Raw genomic sequence first — 21793 nt, 5'->3', positions numbered from 1 at the left:
AACTAGAGCGACAGTTAAGCATGAGCAACATTAAAGCAGAACAATATCCACCACCTATTGATGCTGAGACTCTAATTTATGAATGACACAAAGCAGGTGCACTTTTTAGTGAATGTCGATTTAAGTTTACGGTTGAGATTTAGTAAAACACAAAACTTTACCGATCGCTTATACAGAAAACTAATGACAATGTACAGACTATTATATAATTAATCCCAAAAATTGAAGAAGAATCACGATGGGAATTAAAACTTAAAAAATATTGAATTTTTTATTTTAAATTGAAATATTAGCAAGCACAAGTTTCATTCACATAAAATCAAAAAGAGTGTTTCTGATAATTACGATGTACATAAAGTTAAAGATGTATTCATCATGCAGTTCTTTTTAATATAAATCCTTTTGAATAATTAAACATTTAAAAATATTGAATTTACATTTGCTATAATAGCTCAGTTATCTTGGGCCTATAAAGACGAAGTATTTCACCTGGCTTCTAGCATCTGTGAGTATAATAATCGTAGCAAATTGTAAGCAATCATCTCAGATATGGATACATCTTGTGATAAGGAAGTATGAGGTTGCTATATATATTTCCTACGAGTCTTATAACTTTTATTATACAAAACTTAACGTCAATAATTTTGTTTGCGAAAAACTCTAGTTTTTTTTAAATGAAGCACATTCTTATAAACTAACACAATTAAATAAAAAAAAACAATAGTGATGACATTATATTTGTAAATAAAAAAATACTCGTTATATCTAATAATTATTTGAACAAGAATGGCAGTGATGAGATCAATAAAATAAATGAAGCACTGATAATAACAGATGGTACTGCCGCTGAACAAGTATCAACGTGACTGAAAATGTCCTTATAAGCTTTCACGTACTCCAGATTTGAATCCTTATCGACCAAACCTTGAGTTGAATCCTTAAATAGAAGATCTGACACTCCGTCAAATTGATCATAGATGTGAAGTGGCCTGGAAATGCCTACTTCATAGCCTAACCAATTATCCAATTTCAATAAGGCGGACGAAATATCGAATGAACCAATCTTTGAGTTATCTCGACGACTCACCACCTGCAAATAAATTACAACTGAAAATACTTGCTGAGTTCTGTGTTTATCTCATTCTGTTTGGAATGTTACAATAACCTTGCCCATTTTTCTGGTGGTAGGGGAAAGGGGATATTGATCTTTGGACTAAATAAAAAATTATGCAATGACCATTTATCAAATTACGTCTTAATTTTATAATTACCAAGTTTCTAGGAGTATTCACGAGAATATGTAATGATAATATGAGTTATTCTATAAAATCTGAGTTCTACATAATATATATTAGGCTGATTCCAGATTATTCAGAACCAAGGATGAACCATGAAGTTGAAACAATGTATATCAAATTTTTAAATAAAAAATAACATACCTCACTGTCAATAGTTATAGACAAAGGACATAAATCGTCAACTTTAAATCCTGGAGTCAGAGCTAAGCTGCTATTCTTACAAAGAATACGGTATTTCGTTGATCCAAGAATGGTTTCTAAATAAATCAGATTATTAAGAAAATTAATACTATATTATAATCTATGGTAGAGTATACAAGGTGGTTGGAAAGTTTTGGCCAGCTTGGAAACCGATAGTCCTGTGTCGTTATTTATTAAGAGGGATTAAATTTAATAAAAAAAAAAACAGTTTCTAATTTTTAAATTTCGCAAAAATGGCTGCTCCAACCTTATTAAAATATTTACAGTATAAAACCCCTCTTAGCCAAAAACTAACTCTGTAAAATTAAAGTTCGATCACGAACGTCTCAAAGCCAATCGAAAATGACTACCCTGTATACAATCCTCAGTCCATATTTATAAAACTTACGGTTTAAATTTTTAAGCTCCACGAAAGCAATATCAGCAGCTTTGTCAGCCAAACATTGGAGAGCTCCGGCGTCGCCGTAGTAAGGATTCTTGATATTAGCAGAGCAACGCTCGGTATTATTTCCTTGAGGACACAGGGAACAGAGTCGAGAAATAATATCTTCGGATGACCGAGAATGCGAGTGATCTCGATCATGAATACCAGGCGTGCATGCTCCAGAAAACAATTGGGAAACATGCTTTGGATAATCGCAAGATTTCGACGAGAAAATGTTCTCCGTACGAGCAACATGTACAAAGCTCAGCCAAGCAAGTCCAGCATATTCAGGAAAACATGCTTTCTTCCCTTTAAGATTGTAAAGACTCGAAACTGCGAAAGACTCGTCCTTTGTTTCCGGTTCGCGCACCACTGCTACAATCACGCTATTTCTGTCATTATCAGTTTCACTGTAGAGTACAGTTGAAAGACCATATACCCTGTGTAGGAAAATTAATATTTAAATCTGACCCTTTTTTCGTAATTCTAATTAATTATCAATCGATTGACGCTTACTGCCTGGCTAAATGACCATAATTCGAATCAATGGTAATTATATCAGCTTGATTTTCTTGTATATCTCGAAGGCATTGGAATGTCGAATCTGATTGGTGACACGTAATACTTGGTTCCACCCCCAAAAGAGAGGATTCTGCTGCTAACCATGTGCATTTATTTTGCTCCAAAGTAGAAGTAGTGCACCAACGAATTGGCTTACTACATTTATTTTCAACATCCAATGTTCGATAGAACACGAATGACTTTAATTCCACTCCAATTTTTTCTTTTAAAATCATTTGTTGTAGACTGTGCATCCAAGAAGAGTCACTGCTGTAGATTGGCTTTGATATATTTAACCATTCTGTAAGATCTTTTATGATAGTCTGATAATCCTTGCTATAAATGAAACAAATAATAATGTAGTAGTATCTCGTCCTGTTGTGCGATATTGCATATGGAAGAATATTTAAATAATTGTTTATTATTACCTTCTCACAACAATTGAGTTCCAAGGCTGTCTGATCCAGGTACATGGACGATCTGTACCTGCTACAATTTGCAGTGTCTTATCAGGACAAAGATATAGGAAGCTGTCATCTAACTAGAACAATAATAAGAATTACAAAATTATTTTATAAATTCAATCTAAAAATGGATGGTAATATTTAAATTATTCAATGTATAAATGAGAAATTTACGTTTAAGTATTTTTTAACGTAAGCGAGAGATAAATAGGCCACTTTTCCACGTCCTGATTTTAGACATTCGAACGCCCCAGCATGTCCATATTCGAATTCATTATTATATGTGCAAGCGGTGGGATTGCTGCATAGGGAACAAAGTTCAGGATATTTTCTTTCTAAAAAAATTAATTGATTTCAGTAGAATTTATTCGTTATTTGAATGTAATAAGCTTAAAATTTTCAGTGACAACGTCTATTCCATTAGTCACCTATTTAAAAGATCATAATACTGTGGATATTGAATGGATCTTAAATTTAAGTTTATGCCTTGATGTATGTATAAGCTAATTAGAAAAAAATTGATTATATTAAACTTTTAATAAAATTTTGTTCGATATCTAACTTGAGTCTGAAAGAGTTGAGACTCCTCAGCTCCTCTTAAAAAAATCCATATAGCAAACCTAAATTATAAGTGAAATAACATTGTTTTAGTTGCGTTAACGTTTATTGTAAAAATGATTGAAAATGAAATAAATGAGACCAAGATGAATTAGAACCTCTTAAATGAAAGCAATCTTGCCACCTTGTGTCAGTATCTGAAGGGGATACAATATAATTATAAAAAATTACAGAACTTCTTATTTCTCAAATGAATAAAATTTATAAATAGGCTTTATATTTTTTAAATATCAGATTTAGCATGTACGAAAAATATATATTCTTCTACAACTAAATCTAATTTTTATTCATATCCACTTCACAAAAATAATTATTGCTTTAATCGACTGATTTGCTATTATCAAACATTTTGCCTAAAAAATCGACTTAAATTGATAATAAAAAAAATTAATCAATCATACCACTTACTTAAATTATTTGAGTAAGCCTCGTCAGAGTTCCAAGAACCAGGCCTACAGGCTTGACCAAAGAAGTTCTTCAGATTTCTCACCTCGTTCTCTGATATCGTAAGATTATCTTGACACGAGAATTCTTTCTCAGTTACTTTTCTCTCAAAATATTTGTGAACATAATCAGTCCAGCCATGCTGTTTATTAAATCCTGGATGGCATAATCCTGCACCTCGTAAATTTTTGAAAGTATCCTGCGAAGAACTGTTCAAAGTTCTCTGGACTACAGCTACGGTCTCGAATTCAAACATTTCTAAAAATGCCGATATATTATATGTTCGAATGAAATAAAATTATTATATTATCAAGCAAAAAAATATTAAATATTATTACGACCAATTGATTATACCTGCAATTCGATCTTTATGCTTTAATTGAAAAACTGGCATTAATTCAGTAGGATAAATTTGGTGAGCTAATAATAATTCTTCTGCAGTAAAAATGCCAAAGTCTACTTCACCCCTTGCTAGTTTTATTGCACATTCAGTAAGATCGATGACGGGTACACAGTGTACTGGGGAACCACGCTTTGCCAAAGCATTGCAATCATATTCAGTGTAGATCGATTTAGGAGCACAAAATCCATCTAAAAATTTTCCATACCATTTCAGGTTATTTTACTCTTCAGACTAATATTTATTTGATACTATATGTTATTTTCATTACTTTATTATTAAGTGTATTAAAGCGTATGTATTGTTTGCGGTAGGAGAACAAAAATTAATTCATTTATCAAATAAAATGTGTATAAGCAGGGTATCTTATAAGTCAATGCCATCTCGGAAACTCTCGATAGCAAGGCCAGTTCTGAGTAGAAAACTTTGTTCAAGTTTTATACATAGAATGTCTTGAAAATGTTATTTTTCGATAAAATATATTAATTAAAATAATTATACTTTTTAGTATCTGTATCACATAAAAAATTAAATCTTTCTATATATAGGTTTCACAAACAATTTCTAGAAAATAAACCTTTTTCGCGGAAAAATGGGTATTTCAATAAATAGTTAATTATAGTAAACTGTAAATTGAACGTAATTGAGCACTATATTGTTCATTACTAAACGCTTGATTAAAATGAAACGTTTGCCAAATATTTCCGCAACTGCGGAATTTTAAACCATTCACAGAATTTATCACTGATTTTAGAAAAAATCTGCAGTTTTAACATGTGGATTGCGCAAGTAATAAAAAACTAATTAAAATTATAAATTTAGATTCTCCATCTTGATCTGGTAAATCTTATCATACCGCAGTTATCAGATAAGATTTATCGCAAAGTTGCCGTCGATTTATTAATATTTGATGATATATCACATTTACGAAGAATTGTTTAATTAATAAAATCCAGAATTTTCGTTATTATATAATTTGTTCTTCTTGCAATATACAAAATATAAAATTATACTCTATATGATCGAGGAAGAAATCTATTGTTACATTAAAAAAATCAAACTCGCAAATCTAACGAACAAGCAATATTTACATAATTGTAAAAAATGCAATGTATTTCAGTTAGCTGAATAGTGATTACATCAGTGATCGCAATAATATATGAATGATGGTTTGATAATGATTCGCTCAATCGTTTAAGTAGATAAAATATTGTACTCACATTTATTGTTACTATCTGCGTGGATAGAAACGAAAAAGCAAAAATATACCAAAAAGAAAAAGCGCTTCATTGTAAAACGGCAGAAGCAGCGCATAAAAACGAATTGAAAGAAGTACACTGTGGAGATCGGATTTTGAGCGCTTCTCTTTCACGCTGGTCTTGGCAGAACTAGGTGTGCCGCGCGGCGGTTACTTTTTTGCGTTCTGATAACGCCGATACCACGATAACAGGAAAGACAGCTTACACAGTTCACGCCCTTGTCATACATTGTATACGTACTTCTTCTTCTTCTTCTCTCCTTTTTTGTATTTCCTGATATCCGTCCCTCTCGCCGAGCGTCAATGTAAAATATTAAACGGCTATCACGCTTATCTTTCCCATATCCTCTGAATCCACTTTAAAAAAAGTCAGATCAAACTATGCTATTTCACATCCAAGAATTCCGTACCCTTTAGTCACAATCTTTTGAGTAAAAATGGAATGACTAAGAAAGTGAGTAAGAGATTCGTAGAATACTTTTTATCGTGTAATTATTATAATTATTTTTGTTCGGTTCATTTATTGATATATAGTTAACTCCGTAAACTGTAATTACCAAATTCTACTAAAGAGAGTACATTTATTAAAGTAGTAACTAGATTTCATATTAGTTTGGAACTCTTCGTTCTATTGCAGTTTCTCGGACAAATGAGCAGAAGATATAAACTAGGAATTGCAACAACTATTAGTATTTGGAGAAATAGCTTCCAAGTACTGAGCATTAGGATTCTTAGTTCGTGAAAAAGATGCAGCAGCTATTCTGTGTGTAGTAAATATCGAACGAGTTTAGTTAACTGAAATTGGCAATTCTTTAAAAAAACTTGTGGAGAATTAAATAATTAATCTAACGAATCAATAGAAAACTGTGATAGAATTAGAATCTCTAAAAATATTATATTTTATGGTATAGATTTTAAAGTTTAACACTACCAAGTAGGCTTGACTGACATAACATGAAAAAGAGTATTTCTGATAATTATGACGTACGTATAGATCTTACCATTTTTTTTTAGCAATCTTATTCAAATATTATGCATGTCTAAAATCTGTCAATATCCATTTAGTGTCATAGTGCAAATATTGCGCGAACGTTTGAAAACAGCAATTGATTTGGCTTAGAAGAAAAGACCAATACTGAGAATTATATGTATCTGACTATACTTTAAAGTTTAAAGATTTTGAAGATGTTCTAGTATATCACTATAGATTTTACGGAATTAGTAGGAATTTTGTTATATACTAGTAAATTTTATTGTGTAAGTACATAAGACATGAAGTATTAAACTAAATCGGTTTGATAAATGTATTAACATTTAAGGATGGAGTGATTGTGGATCGTCGACTTTATTAATACATAGAATTTACTATTTATTAAAAATATGAAGCATTTAAAAAGTTCTCGTAGCATTTAGAACATGAAAAGCAAAAGTTCATACATGAAAACATAAAGTCAAAGAAATTAATCTGTCAAATCGTAGACGACACGATAGCTATAGACTTCTTTAAAGAATAAATACATCAGTGACCTTTCAAAATGAAGACAATGTGCTGTAGAGAATGGGATGCTTCTCTTCTTCGCTCTACCTATATATGGAGGTCACGGTAATATACGTTTCCGTTCTAAAAGAGCAAAATAATAGACCGAGAGAAAATATTTTAATAGTTGTGCAATAAATCCGTAAAATTATGATCAAAAAGATTATGTTAATTTTCTGCATGAAGAACACATATGTATAACTCGACATGGGATACGTGCCCAGGTCAGTGGATGTTAGCAGATCTTAATAGGTTAAGGATTTTCAGCTTTATTAAGCCGATAAAATATATCGACTTAGTCGACATTTAAGTATATCATTGTCAAAGGAAAAAGAGTATAAGTCGGAACCTAAGTGATTACTCCCAGTTCCTATATTATAATTATATATGACAGCAAAAATATAGCTTTTGTCCTTTAAATATCTCTTTAATGTTTATCATTCCATAATATTACAAGGCATTTGTGATTATAACTTGAAATTCCTCTGTTTTTGCTGGTTAATGTGGAAGTATGCATGATGCCAGAGTTAGATATTTAAGTGACCTTAAGGGTCTTATTGCATGATAATAGCATTGGCAGATATTTTCCTGAAAATGTGCATTTAGTTCGTGATTTGATTTATCCGTTGTTACAATTAATATTTATTAGTACCATATCGAGATAACGGGCACTTAAATAATGTACAAAGACACTTTAATACTAAACTATCTAAAGCACGTATGTGTATTGAATGAGCGTTTCAGATGCTGAAAGGGCATTTCACGATGTTATAATATCTATACACATATTTAATACAGATATGGTACCAAAAGTTATAATAACGTGCTGCTTTCTATACAATATTTGCTTTAAAAATAATGACATGGATATTGAGTCTACTAATAATATGGATGAATATAATAAAGATATATATATATTCTGATGCACATGAGAAAAGGGACATTATTGCACGCTTAACTTATTCAAGCTTAATCAAGAAATACAGTAGTGTATCGAAGGCAAGTATATAACGTCGTGCACTACCGTGTAACTTATACAGCAAGTTTGATCCTCCCAATTTTTATTTAGTTTAACTTTCAATACATTAACATGAAGATAAATAGTAGGAAATTGAATATATTGTCGTCTTCGTGCTATAGTGTGGTATAGAAGTTTAGCATAGAATTTACAGTGGTTAGCCAAAAAGTAAACGAATCAATTTCCCGCATTTCCCGCAGCGTACGTACATTCGAATTGTGTTTTAGCGGGAATATTTCCCATTCCCTATTGGACTATCTTTGCTGGGAAAGCCCCCATCTCGATAACTGCTTTATGGTTTTTATCTACCAGGAGCACTGGTAATATCTTTGCCCTGTAATATATATTATACATATATAATTATGTATATTATATTGAGGTGATTATTATACTTGAGTATATTATGTATGAAATATATTAATTAAATTGAAATCATTATAATACTGTGAGAGATTTTACTCGGTATGATCCTGGTTGAAATAAAATGTAAATTCAAAGTAAAATGGGAATCAGGAAAAAAGGATTGGAAGAACACTACGCATCCAAAGTGGAAACTGGAAATACGTGGATGGGTTATTGGTTATTGTAAAATTTAAAGGAACAGGGTCCTGACTCCTGATTTTGAATAATGTCGAAAGCCACACTTAGCTATACCTAGAGACCCTGCCAGGCGGCGGCAGGCGGCCCTGCCCCTCCCCTGACCAGCCCTGACTGAAGCGGCTTGCAAGCTTAACTGCTTAAATACATTTCGAGCAATATTTGACTAGCGAGGAACGTTCCGCGAGCCAGCCATCTGGCGGCGTTATATTAAAGTGGGAAATGACAGAGAGTGGCGCGACTGGCGAGTGCGCTGGATCAAGGTGGCCATCTGGCGGCGTTGTGCTAAAGTGGGGAGTGTGGGTGAATTACAGGAGATGGCATCATGGCAACCACAGTCTTCCCCCCCCCCCTCCCTCACCATTTACCAGGAAACCCGTGTGCCATAAAGCTTATGCTCTCTCCACTCTTTCCCCTCCCATAGTTGTGCCCACTATTGCCACCAATTGCCACTGACTGCATGAACAACATGAACTATATATTTACAGAGATGAGGCGGTACGGTAGAAGTGAAGAAAGGAGTCGGAGAAAGGCTACGTTCGTTTATGTAGACCGGTGTACATACATAGTCGTTACTTATGTATATTTAAGACCGACTTAAGCATAGGTTATCTTTTTCTATTACTGTTAGGTGAAAAAGGACAATCGATACTTTAACGGGATCCCTCACGCGTACTTTACCGACAGTACAAGTCAATAAACAATTCGTTTAATAAAAGTCAAAAGCGAAGCAAATTGAACAATCGGGCGTTTGTTGGACAATGTGCCAGTCTTAACGAGTCAAACGAACTTAAAAACACTCAAATTAGTTGAAAAATAACGCTGTAGCATTGTGCCGTGTTCTTGAAGAGAGGTTACTTTTGGTTATTTCCACTTCAAGAACGCGGGACAGTGGTACAGCGTTATTCTTCATCCGATTTGAGTTTTTTTAAGCTCGATTGACTCGTTAGGACTGGCACATTGTCCTACAAAGGCACGATTGTTCAATTTGCTTCGCATTTGAATTTTATTAAACTAATTGTTTATTGACTTGAACTGTCGATAAAGTAGGCGTGAGGGATCCCGTTAAGCCCTCTGTAGCCAATATTACGGAACGAAAAACGAGGGAGAAATGTCCAGCGCTATTTTTCAACCGATTTCAATGTTTTTGGGCTTGTTGGAATCGTTAGGACTCGCACTTTGTCATAAATAAAGCCACATTTTCCAAATGACGTAAAGAAAATAAAATTGTTTAAAAATTCGCATTAATAATATTTAAACGCAAAACAAATCGAAAAATCGGGCTTCTTTATGACGAGGTGCCAGACCTAACGATTCCAACAAGCCCAAAAACATTGAAATCGGTTGAGACATAGAGCCGTACCATTGTCCCGTGTTTTTGAGGTGGACGAAAAGCAAAAATTTTTAGGAAGAAAGCTAGGCTTCCACCCCTCTCGCAGCTCACGCTAACGTGTTCCCCCACTCCAGCATCGAAACTTACTGCGAAGCTTTCCTCATATTTACGCTATTCCCCTATCTGTAGCTATACACATATAAATACCGCTAAAATAATGTTGAGAACATTTCATTTCACCGATATAATGAAATTGCTGAAAATGCAATTATCATTTTGTAATAAAACTGTAGAAAAGGAGATTTCGTAATGCTTGAAATATAGGGCATACGGCGAAACGCGGGACAATGGTATAGTCGTATTCTTCAACAGAATTTGATGAGACTAGTAATAATTAAAGCCATTCTTCATGTAGATTGCCCTAAAGAGCTCGCATTTTCGATAAAGCTTATAGTTTTTCAGCTATGAACGTTTGAAGTTGCACGGCACACAAATACATATTTCTTCTCTCGCGTAGATCAGCTGTTGCGCACGTCCATCTCCAATCGTTCATAACTGGAAAACTATAGGCTTTATCGAAAATGCGAGCTCTTTGGGACAATCTACATGAAGAATGGCTTTAATTATTACTAGTCTCATCAAATTCTGTTGAAAAATACGACTGTACCATTGTCCCGCGTTTCGCCGTATGCCCTATATTTCAAGCATTACGAAATCTCCTTTTCTACAGTTTTATTTCAAAATGATAATTGCATTTTCAGCAATTTCATTATATCGGTGAAATGAAATGTTCTCAACATTATTTTAGCGGTATTTATATGTGTATAGCTACAGATAGGGGAATAGCGTAAATATGAGGAAAGCTTCGCAGTAAGTTTCGATGCTGGAGTGGGGGAACACGTTAGCGTGAGCCGCGAGAGGGGTGGAAGCCTAGCTTTCTTCCTAAAAATTTTTGCTTTTCGTCCACCTCAAAAACGCGGGACAATGGTACGGCTCTATTTCTCAACCGATTTCAATGTTTTTGGGCTTGTTGGAATCGTTAGGTCTGGCACCTCGTCACAAAGAAGCCCGATTTTTCGATTAGTTTTGCGTTTAAATAATATTAATGCGAATTTTTAAACAATTCTATTTTTTTACGTTTTTTGAAAAATACGGCTTTATTTATGGCAAAGTGCGAGTCCAAACAATTCCAACAAGCCCAAAAACATTGAAATGGTTTGAAAAATAGCGCTGGACAATTCTCTCTCGTTTTTCGTTCCGTAATATTGGCTACAGAGGGCTTGAGGGATCCCGTCAGATCCCGTTAATAATGAACGCAGCCGGAGAGAGCGCCGGAGCGTAACGGCCGCGTGCCCCGTCCCCGTGGCCCACCCGAAAGCATCCGAGACCGAGACTGCCCGAGAGTGCCCGAGAGTGCCCGAGAGTTAACTGTTAAGCCCGTCAAGCCTGAACCCTGAAGGCTCTGAAGCCAGTCCCAGACCGCTCACCACGAAACATCTCCAATTTCCAATAATATTTATTGGGCAGTCTTTTACGGGTAATAACGAATAAGAAAAAAATAACTTTTTCAAACGATTTGAAAATCACAGATAAATTTAAAAAATCCCCCGGACGTTCCCGTAAGGTTAATAAAAGAGGTCAGTGTCCGGGGAAAAGAGGACGGATGGCAACCCTAGCTAATGTGTTTTTGTAGTCGACAGTAGCCTTTTATCTTCTAAAGAATGGCTAGGGCATCCATATTTCAACGATCGTTAGATTTTGTTGCAGAAGTAACAAGAAGTGATAACACTGTAAGTATATTTATGTATAATATTTATACAGAGTTTATCTCTAATGGTAACATATAGAGTATGTGTTGATTATAGAGTTTATTATGTTATCACGTTTAATTAGATATTAAAATGCATATTTTCCATTGTTTTTATAATTAAAGAATTTTTACTGTTCATTATAAGTACTTTTTTCCAATCTTACTCATTACATTTCATACTAAATTAAATTAAATGTAAAAATGCTACATTTTATAGTCAAATATTACAAAATCTTCTATATACTAATGTTATGGATAAGCCCTGTATACCTATATCTATTATGAATAGACATAAGAGGGATAAATGTTTTTAAACTTATAAATATTTATAGAGTAAACTACTTGTTAAAATTAAAGAAGAGCCCCTGGATAACAGTTATAAAGAACTATCAGTAACTACTGCCAAAACAGAAACATCAAATGTATTGACTCAACAAGCCATTAAGAGAACCAGAGAAGATAAAAATGATTTTTTGAGTAGTTCCTTAGATAATGCTTCTGACAGTACCAACTGTCATTTAAAAAATGATGGGTATAGGTTAACTAGAAGTAAGAGTTTAAGCTTGAATAATTTTAAAATAAATCTGACTAAGGAGCTTGTAGAAGAGAAAAAAAAAACAAAGGTTTATGTAAGGAATACTAGAAAAAAACCTAGATTGGAGTTGGATAAAATACTTTTGGAGGGTAAATATTGTCCTGTTTGTTTTATAGAAATTAAATCCATTCGTCAATATGAACTACATGAAAGCGCTTATAACATTACAAATCCAAGTATATTTTGTAAAATATGCAATATGGGTTTTAATACAAAATTGAGATGGCAGTGGCATACTGTATATGCCCATAAACACAATATACAGGATGTTAAAAATTCAAAATTTGTTTATTGTAATTTTTGCTCTCAGTTATTTAGTTCCAAAAAGACACTGCAATGTCATTTGTTTCATTATCATGGTCAAGATATACTAAAGCCAAGTGTAACATCACTGTCTGATGAAGCTATTAAATCAAAGCTGAAAGTAACACCAAAAGGCACATTGGACAAAGAAAATAAGAATAACCTTGAGGCACAAACAGCTGATGCAAGCTCTACTACCAACAGAAATCCTGTTACAGAAGATGAACAGTCTTCGAAAATACAAATGAAAAGACAAAATAATGATAGTTCAAGCAGTCAGCCTTCACCTTCAAAAAAACTAAGACAGACAACATTGATGGAATTTTTAAGTAATAAGTCAAAACCCAATGATAATTGTCTTACTTCAATTTCAAAGGAAAGTTTAGATTCTAATTTTAAAGCTGATAATTCTGCTAGCAATTTACCTGAAACACTATTAAAAATTACTAGGACTCCTCATACTTTCAAAATGCCTAAATCCAGTACTGATTGTGCTACTGTGAAGATGAATAAAAGATATGTTTTAAACTCTCCAAGAACTAGATCTCAAGGTGTTAAGTTGAGTAATGGAAATGACAGTGACAAGTCAACTGAATCGCCATCAAATGTGATTAAATCCCCTTACAGCTCTGAAGAACCTAAACTCAACATGAATTTTCCTACTGAAAAGCATGCATTATCATCCAGCACTCCTTCACCAATTGCAGTCCAAAATAATAAACCATTTGTAAAAATTTTTGTGAAGCACAAGGAACTCATAGATCTTATAGGGGATAAAGGTAATGTTAACGAAGCCTCTTGTATAAATGATGCAAAGATGTCATCAGATCGTAATTTAAGATCCATGAGCTCTCATAAAAATATTAACTTGTCTACTTCATTTTGTGGACCTCATATCAATTCAATGAAAAATTCTAATTATAACACTCCATCAACACCTTTAAGTATATTAAATAACCGTTCCGGTTCCCGACATAGCCGTCGATTACGAAGTTCATTACCATTATCTGATACTGAATTATGCAACATTTACAATATAAAACAATTAAGTATAGTGTTAAGAAGATGTGATGAGAAAAATCTAGTAAAGGATCAAACAATGATGAACCAAGAAAAGGATCAAACAATAATCAACCAAGAAAAGGATCAAATAACAGTCAACCAAGACAAGGAAGAGAAAGAGAATATAGATACATCTACTAGCTTCGAAGAGATTGATATTAAAGAGGAGAAACAATCAGAAAATGAAACTGATATTTCACTTCGTATCAGTGATACTGTTTCTGATTCACCTTTTCAAGATTTCTCTATTTCGTTAGATAAGATAGATGAATCAACATCCACAGTTTCAGAATCACCTATTAAAATTGTAAGTGACATAAAATTAAGAAATTTCAATGTTTCTCTTGTTAGATTAAATATGAATGAATCAAAATCAGATTCTGGCGAGGCTGAAAAAGAAACGTTAAATACAGCAAAATTTTATGTATGCAAAGTTTGCAATGAGGAATTTGATACCAAAGAAACGCGAAAATACCATACGTCTTTACTCCATACTGCTTATATGTCCAGTATATGCCAAGCACGTTTCACAATGAAAAGTAAGTTGATGGAGCATTTTTACCGGATACATACTCCAAGTAATAGTCTCGAATGTTGTGTTTGTAATGAAATCACAAACGATTCTTCGAGTTTAAAACGTCATCTATTATTACACTGCTTAAAGTACACTGTAACAAACACAGAATCCATGACTCTTAACGATGAAACTAGATGTGAATACGTTACGAAAAAATACGAGTGTGTAGCTTGTAATAAAAAGTTTCGTTTATTATATAGCTTCGAGCAGCATCGAAAGGTGTGTAAAGTCTGGACAGATATGATGGAAGCTGGATCTAAAGCAAAGGAGATAGATAATAAAACGCCTACTAGTCCTATTAAATCAACGGAATCAAAGAATAAAATATCGGCTGATTCTTGTGGACCAATAGAATCATGCAAGGAACAGTCTGCTAGTTCGAGCAATTTAATGGAGCCAAACAATGAAAAGTCTACTAACTCATACGATCCTGCAGAACAAAATGATGAAACATCTATAAACTCTTATGATTCTGCAGAACAAACTGATCAAACATCTTCAAATTCGAGTCAATCAATGAAGCTGCATCTTGAAACACCTACTACTAATTTGAGTAGCACAATGGAACCATATAACGAGACGTCCACTGATTCAAATAATACACTAAAACCGAATAGTAATGTAACTGCTAATTTGACTGAAAGTGTTCACTCAAATGGTGAAACATCTAATAATTTTATAGAAGCAGTAGAAGAGGACAAGGCAATGTCGACCGACTCTGTCACTGCAGGTGATGTAAATCATGAGCTATCTCCAAAAAAAAATAGAAATTCGCAACCAAACCAGGTACCATCTGCTGGTTGTATCCAGGTGATAGAATTAAGCGACACAATATCTATCAGTTCAGATAAAACGGATGATATTACAAATGGTGTAACTTTTCCTAATTCGAACAATATTGAAATGCTCACTGTAGTGCCAGATTTTATTTCGAATAATCATGTTTATGAAAATGATAAATATTTTGTTCCATCGAATAGTGCAGCTACACAAAGTAGTAGTATATTTAACAAAAGCGTTAATATTGACAAGATTAAAAAAGCTATGAACAAGAATAAAAGTTCTAACGCTCAATCGGATACGAAAGAAGCCTCGAATTATGTCGAAATATCTGAGAGTGATAGCTCATATATGTGCGGTTTGTGCGATAGGAAGTATAAAACTAAAGAAAGTTTGCTCGCACACACTAATTCGTACATTCGTTGTTCGAAGGTATTGTGTGAAATTTGTGGTACACACTTCGCTAGGAAAAGGCAATTGGAAAGACATATAAAAAAGACTCATTCAACCTCGACAATAGGTGGCTACATAAAACACTGTCGATATTGCAACGAAGGATTTAAACAGCTACCTACGCATTTCGAGCACGAGATGCACCTCCACCAAAAAGAACGTGTTTTTAATCCTGCAGCCCAGAACCAACCAGCACCAGATGAAAAGTTTATATGTATAACGTGCAATGCTTTTTTCAATAACTTTGAAAATTTCAAGGATCATAAGTTATACTACTATGATGCTAATCGTTTCATTTGTAAGTTTTGTGGTCAAGCTTACTATGGTATGTTCCACTATCATCGTCATATTAAAAAATACCATTGCCCTGAAGAAGTAAAGCAGTCATTTGTTTATAAATGTGTGATTTGCCATGAAGGATTTAAGAACCAAATGCATTTCTATTCGCATCAAGTACACGTTCATGGAGCCCCAAAAGCTGTTGTCCCAAGTCAAATTATTCACGGCAATATTCTACAATTATCGAATGAATCTAACCCAGAGCAGACGCAACAGGAGTTACCGATCGATATTGATGGTCACACCCCAGATGTTCTTATTTACATGTATGATAGTAATCAAGAAAACGGTCCAGAAAAGTTAACAACGAATCCGAGCTTCCAGTCAAATGCTGAGAGACTGAATTTGGCACCAAAGGATCTAGGAGCCTTAGCTGAGACCAAAAGAACAGGAGAGCCGATAGATGTGGCGAAAGCCCGAAACGTTCAAGAAAACAAAAACCCATCGACCGAAGTCATCGACAAGCCAGGATCGGTGTCAACTTTGCATAATCTACCGAAAAGAGGCCCAACATTCGAAGAGCAAAATGCAGCCTATAAAGAGATACCTCAATTATCGTTCACAGGATGTCAGGCTATCGAGCTACTTCCAATTTACAATTGCGATCTGTGCGACATAGAGTTTGAAAACATTCGGGAATTAACGAGTCATCAACAAAATTTCTCGGATTTCGGGGACTATCGTTGTAAAAAATGTTCACGAAGGTTCCGAACATATCACAGGCTGCAGGATCACGATCTGATAAACCATCAAGTGACAAATAACTCGCCAATATGTAACGTTTGCAATGAACGATTTTTGACCACGACGATTTTACAGTGTCATATAAATCACTTTCATAATGCTCGATGTACACCTTCGAGCAATGATTCTGCGACCGATCAACCTCAAGATAAAAGTTCCTTGAAGAAAACTTCGGTGATACCTAACGCTTTCCGCATCAGACCTATCGACATGGCGACATTGCTGAACGCTAATGCGCTTAAAGGTAAAAAGAACGGTGTGTTTGTATGCATCGTATGTGGAAAGAGATTCAACAACGTCCGCGAACACATTCGACATCAAAAGGAATACAACAACAAGGGCGATTTTTTTTGCGCAACCTGTAATCGCCGTTTCGACGAGGTGAGCTTCTTCAAAAAGCACATGGAGAAACATAGTTTCCGCAAAAAGTTCTCGAAATTCCTCTGCTGCATTTGTAAGGAGAGCTTCAATGATATTGTTGATCTCTCGTGCCATTCGCTTCATTTACATGGTCCTACTGGTATTGAAAATGTGCAGCAAAATATGGACCAGAATCATACGTTGGTTGTAACGCAGGAGAAGAATCTGAAAAGTGTTCAGAATCATACGTTGGTTGTTACGAAGGAGAAGAATCTGAATAGTGCCCAGAATCATACGTTGGTTGTAACGCAAGAGAAGAATCTGAATAGTGTTGAGAATCATACGTTGGTTGTAACGCAAGAGAAGAATCTGAAAAGTGTTCAGAATCATACGTTGGTTGTTACGCAGGAGAAGAATCTGAATAGTGCCCAGAATCATACGTTGGTTGTAACGCAAGAGAAGAATCTGAATAGTGTTGAGAATCATACGTTGGTTGTAACGCAAGAGAAGAATCTGAAAAGTGTTCAGAATCATACGTTGGTTGTTACGCAGGAGAAGAATCTGAATAGTGTTGAGAATCATACGTTGGTTGTAACGCAAGAGGAGAATCTGAATAGTGTTGAGAATCATACGTTGGTTGTAACGCAAGAGAAAAATCTGAATAGTGTTCAGAATCATACGTTGGTTGTAACCCAAGAGAAGAGTCTGAAAAGTGTTCAGAATCATACGTTGGTTGTTACGCAGGAGAAGAATTTGAATAGTGCTGTGATACCATTTGGCAAAAAATCTATTGAAACGAATACCGTAACAGCAGCTGGATCGAGCCACAAAGTGTCAAACGATCCACTAATAAATTCGACAGAACCGATAACTTCTCAACAGCCAGTTAAAGTAAGATACGAATGCGATGTGTGCAAAATACACTTCTGTCGTCAATCGAGTCTAGATCGGCATAAGAATCGTTATAAAAATGTAGGGAGCTACCACTGTACGCTCTGTAAGGAAAATTTCACCTTGGAAGCAGCCTACATGAATCATCTGAACAGACACTTTTCTACGAGCAACGAATTTGGATGGACGTGTTTGCTTTGTAAAGATTCATTCCGGTCGTACAGAGAAACCCGGTCTCACATCAGCCATTGCCACGGTATCGCCACGAGCGCAACTATTTTCATCGCCAAAGACTGTAGATTAATTAAGAACGTACCTGTTGAGACTGTTTCATCCGCTGCGAGCAATCTTAGATTAGAGGATGTCGCTTCAAATCCCAGTCTTCTCAATGGAGAGATACCATATTTATGCAATCAGCCTGAAAATAAAGAAGAAGATCCACTGTATATCGAACAGCCTGAAACGCCAATGACTCAAATCGATAAGACCGTGGGGGGCCTTGAGGAAGATGTTGGAGGAAATTTGAATGTAATAAGTTTGCCTGGTTCTAGCAACGGTAGTCTTACAAATATTACCCAGGATAAACAAGTAACGACCATCGATGAAACGGAGAGTGATAAAAACGAAGTAGAAATCATTCAAATTAATGAAGGCTCTAATAGTAATATAGGGAAGCTTAAAGTCAAATCTTTTGCTAAAATTGTAGAAGATTTGTCTAATCAAATACCTTAAAATGAATGACTGAAAAACGTTATTGTGCAGATTATGCTTTAAAGAACATTGTATATACAACGTTCCGTAATTGCTCATGCAAACGACATTTTTAGGAAGGTGCCTTGTTAACTATATTTTCTTCTTATTAGTTTTTTCGTTATATATTTAGTGGTTATGATAAGATAAATGGAATCATTCGTATATGCAAGCTTTAATTTATTTGAGTGATATGTTAACTGGAGATCTTTGTGCGAGAAAAATTTGTAATAAACTTACATTAGATAATTTATAAACAAATTACATTAGCTTTGTAATGATTTATTTGTTTACGATTAATAGGCTAAGTTGTTTAATTGTAAAAGGTCCTTTGTGTTTTATTGAGAATGACGCGCAATAGACACTTTTTTAATTTAATATCTATTTCAAAAATCGTTCATCAATAAAAATGTTTACAACAATTATGGTTACTATAAGTACATCCGTTTGCATTGTATCTTTATTAGGTAAGTATTTGAGTATTTTGTTATTACGATAATCTTGATTTCTATCTTAAGCTGGTAATACACCTTCGGTTATTTTCCATAATTTACGAGAATGATTAAAGGCTGATTAATTATAATCATGTTTTTGAACTTCTCATACAGTGATGAACTAGTTTTAACTTAAACATATTAGTTAATACTTGTACATGTTAAGCCCTCCTTTAATATTAAACCTACCATTCGGGGATCTCAAGCGACCATTTTCAAATGTAAACAAAACATACAAAATCACTGGTACGTTTAATGTTGAACATCTGACGACGAAAATTAATATTAAAGAAAATTGGAATTAATGACTCTGTACATAATCAGTTTTAACTAAATGGATAATTAAACTGATCAAAATAACCGAAGATAAAATATAAGTTTTACAGTTATTGGTACTAGATCTTAAGTTAAAAATTAAATGTAATTAGTTTAGTAATTATTTAATCGATGAGTATTTTAATTCTTTTGAAGTATTGGTACTAAATTGTGTACACTGAGAGTCATTAATGTTATCCACCCCCCTGTGGAGCACCAGGCAGAAACGCTACTTCTTACAAAGCGCTTGTGGGTGAGCAGTTCTTCCACACTTTGTAACGAAGGTTATTAACCTTTGGACTAACGATCCATTTTTCCAAAGAATTCTTAATTCTGACTTATAACCATTTTGACTATTAACGCAACATATATTATGTGAAGGGTGCAACATTTAACTGGCGCTCGGTAGTCTAAAGGTTAATGCAGAGACCAAATAATGAAGTTAACAAAAATTTCATTTAAAACGAGTAATGATATATATATATATATATATATATATATTAATTATAATCAATTTTGCAAAGTTACAAAGAAATGTTTATAGTGTTTTTAATTAGATTATACGCCGAGTTTTGTTCTTATTGCTGTGAGTTTCAGATACATGCTAGTGAGGAATTCTTCATAAAAATAACTTTATAATTATAGAGAAAAACTCAATACGATCAATCACAAATCTATAGCTTACGTAATTTATTCTGCTACATATTTGCCTCGGACAATGTTGCTCTGTGACGAATCTTATGGACTTATTCCCTCTTTGAACGTTGGTGAATATTACGTATAGGTTTAAAAGGATTCCATCAACTAAATATTATTTAGAATACGGATACTATGTACTCTATTGGAAAGCATATAGAATATTTTGAATAAAAAATAAAGTTAAAGGTATGTATATGTATAGTCCCCCTTAGGAACCCAAGTCTTAACTGATTTAATGTCAAGCTAACTAGGCTAATATTTATTAATGAATAAACTTGGCGTATAAACTTGCTGACTAAAACAATGATAATGTTTAACGTTCAATTTCTAAACAAATGTTGTAAATGTAATATCTCCTTTATTGCTACTAAATTTTATATTTCTTCATACTATTTTAAACATTTACTAAATGATTATGTAAACAATTACATAGGCACAAGTACTTTACAAAAATTCGCTGTTTTGGTAATAATTGTTGCATTTGTAATTAACACAGCGTATATATTTATAAGCATCGTTTTTTGTAACTGTGCTAGTAAAACAAATTGCACTTACTTCCAATGATAAATATGCTAGTTATTGTTTCATCATATAAGCCTTGTAAATTATTTGTACTGATTTTTGATAAATACAATTGGCTCCCACATATTTTTTTAATCGTACTACGTTATTGTCTCTAAATCTTAAAAAAGACATCAGTTAAAGACGAATGTAAAAACATTGTATATTACTCGCATTAAAAAATTAGGTAACAAAGACCTGATTGGAGTTTTACTTTAAAGACGATCCTTGCAACACATCTAGCTTCTGAATAAGTTAATATAAATAATTTTAGGTATTAAATATAAATTAAAAAGTCAAACAATCTTTTTTAAAAAACAATACAAAATATTTTGTGGCATATGCTTTCAAATTTCTTTTTCAATGCTATAGATTTCACTCAATACTTACACTTTGTTCAATAGAAATATTAAGTGTTATTATTACTATATTACTTATTTTATTAAACAAATTAAGAGCGAATGTAAGAACCGTTATTAACGTTGACCCACCACCTGAAGTCTAATTTCATTATTATCTAATTCAGAAGCCTGTGAGAAAAATGAAAAGGGAGCCTACTGCAGGAGGAGTAGTCATTAAAATTTTGAAGGCAAAAGAGTAAAATATATTGATCAAATTTAGCAGAGCAATTAGCAATGTTGCAAGACCTTGGATCGTTCTCCACTATGGTTCTTATTCCTTGTGTTACATATAGGAAATGAGAGGCATGATAACTGAGGGAAATTTCCCATTTCTGGCAAATCTAATGCGAGCTTAGCGAGGATTCCAAATATCCTTAATTTTATATCACTGACATAGGTAGCATATGCGGTAGTTTTGTCTATATGGAAATGACTTAGACCAGAGTGGCATTGAAAGTAGTTAGAATTTAATATTAAACTTAGTTTTTGTATCGAATTAGAAATAT

General features: G+C 33.7%; 2 protein-coding genes across 2 annotated transcripts; one reads left to right on the top strand and one right to left on the bottom strand.

The window, feature by feature from the left end:
• Positions 1–252: 252 nt before the first annotated feature.
• On the bottom strand, positions 253–5812 carry LOC136775331 (transferrin-like). The gene is made up of 9 exons (XM_066730013.1): positions 5631–5812; positions 4365–4601; positions 3975–4268; positions 3123–3283; positions 2913–3025; positions 2440–2820; positions 1888–2363; positions 1440–1555; positions 253–1090 (listed from the first exon to the last, which is right to left on the bottom strand). Exons 1-9 carry the CDS (start codon positions 5722–5724, stop codon positions 773–775), a joined length of 2190 nt encoding a protein of 729 aa, XP_066586110.1. The 5' UTR covers positions 5725–5812; the 3' UTR covers positions 253–772.
• Positions 5813–11634: 5822 nt separating this feature from the next.
• LOC136775579 (uncharacterized) lies at positions 11635–21083 on the top strand. The gene is made up of 2 exons (XM_066730491.1): positions 11635–11943; positions 12296–21083. Exons 1-2 carry the CDS (start codon positions 11875–11877, stop codon positions 18797–18799), a joined length of 6573 nt encoding a protein of 2190 aa, XP_066586588.1. The 5' UTR covers positions 11635–11874; the 3' UTR covers positions 18800–21083.
• Positions 21084–21793: the final 710 nt, after the last annotated feature.

Source organism: Prorops nasuta, unplaced genomic scaffold (assembly GCF_024137725.1).
Source record: "Prorops nasuta isolate Cenicafe-Biocafe unplaced genomic scaffold, Cenicafe_Pnas_1.2 PNAS00008, whole genome shotgun sequence".
In the NCBI taxonomy this organism is placed as follows: domain Eukaryota; kingdom Metazoa; phylum Arthropoda; class Insecta; order Hymenoptera; family Bethylidae; genus Prorops; species Prorops nasuta.
Note: the sequence above shows the minus strand (reverse complement) of the source record. Positions and strands in the feature narration are given on the sequence as shown.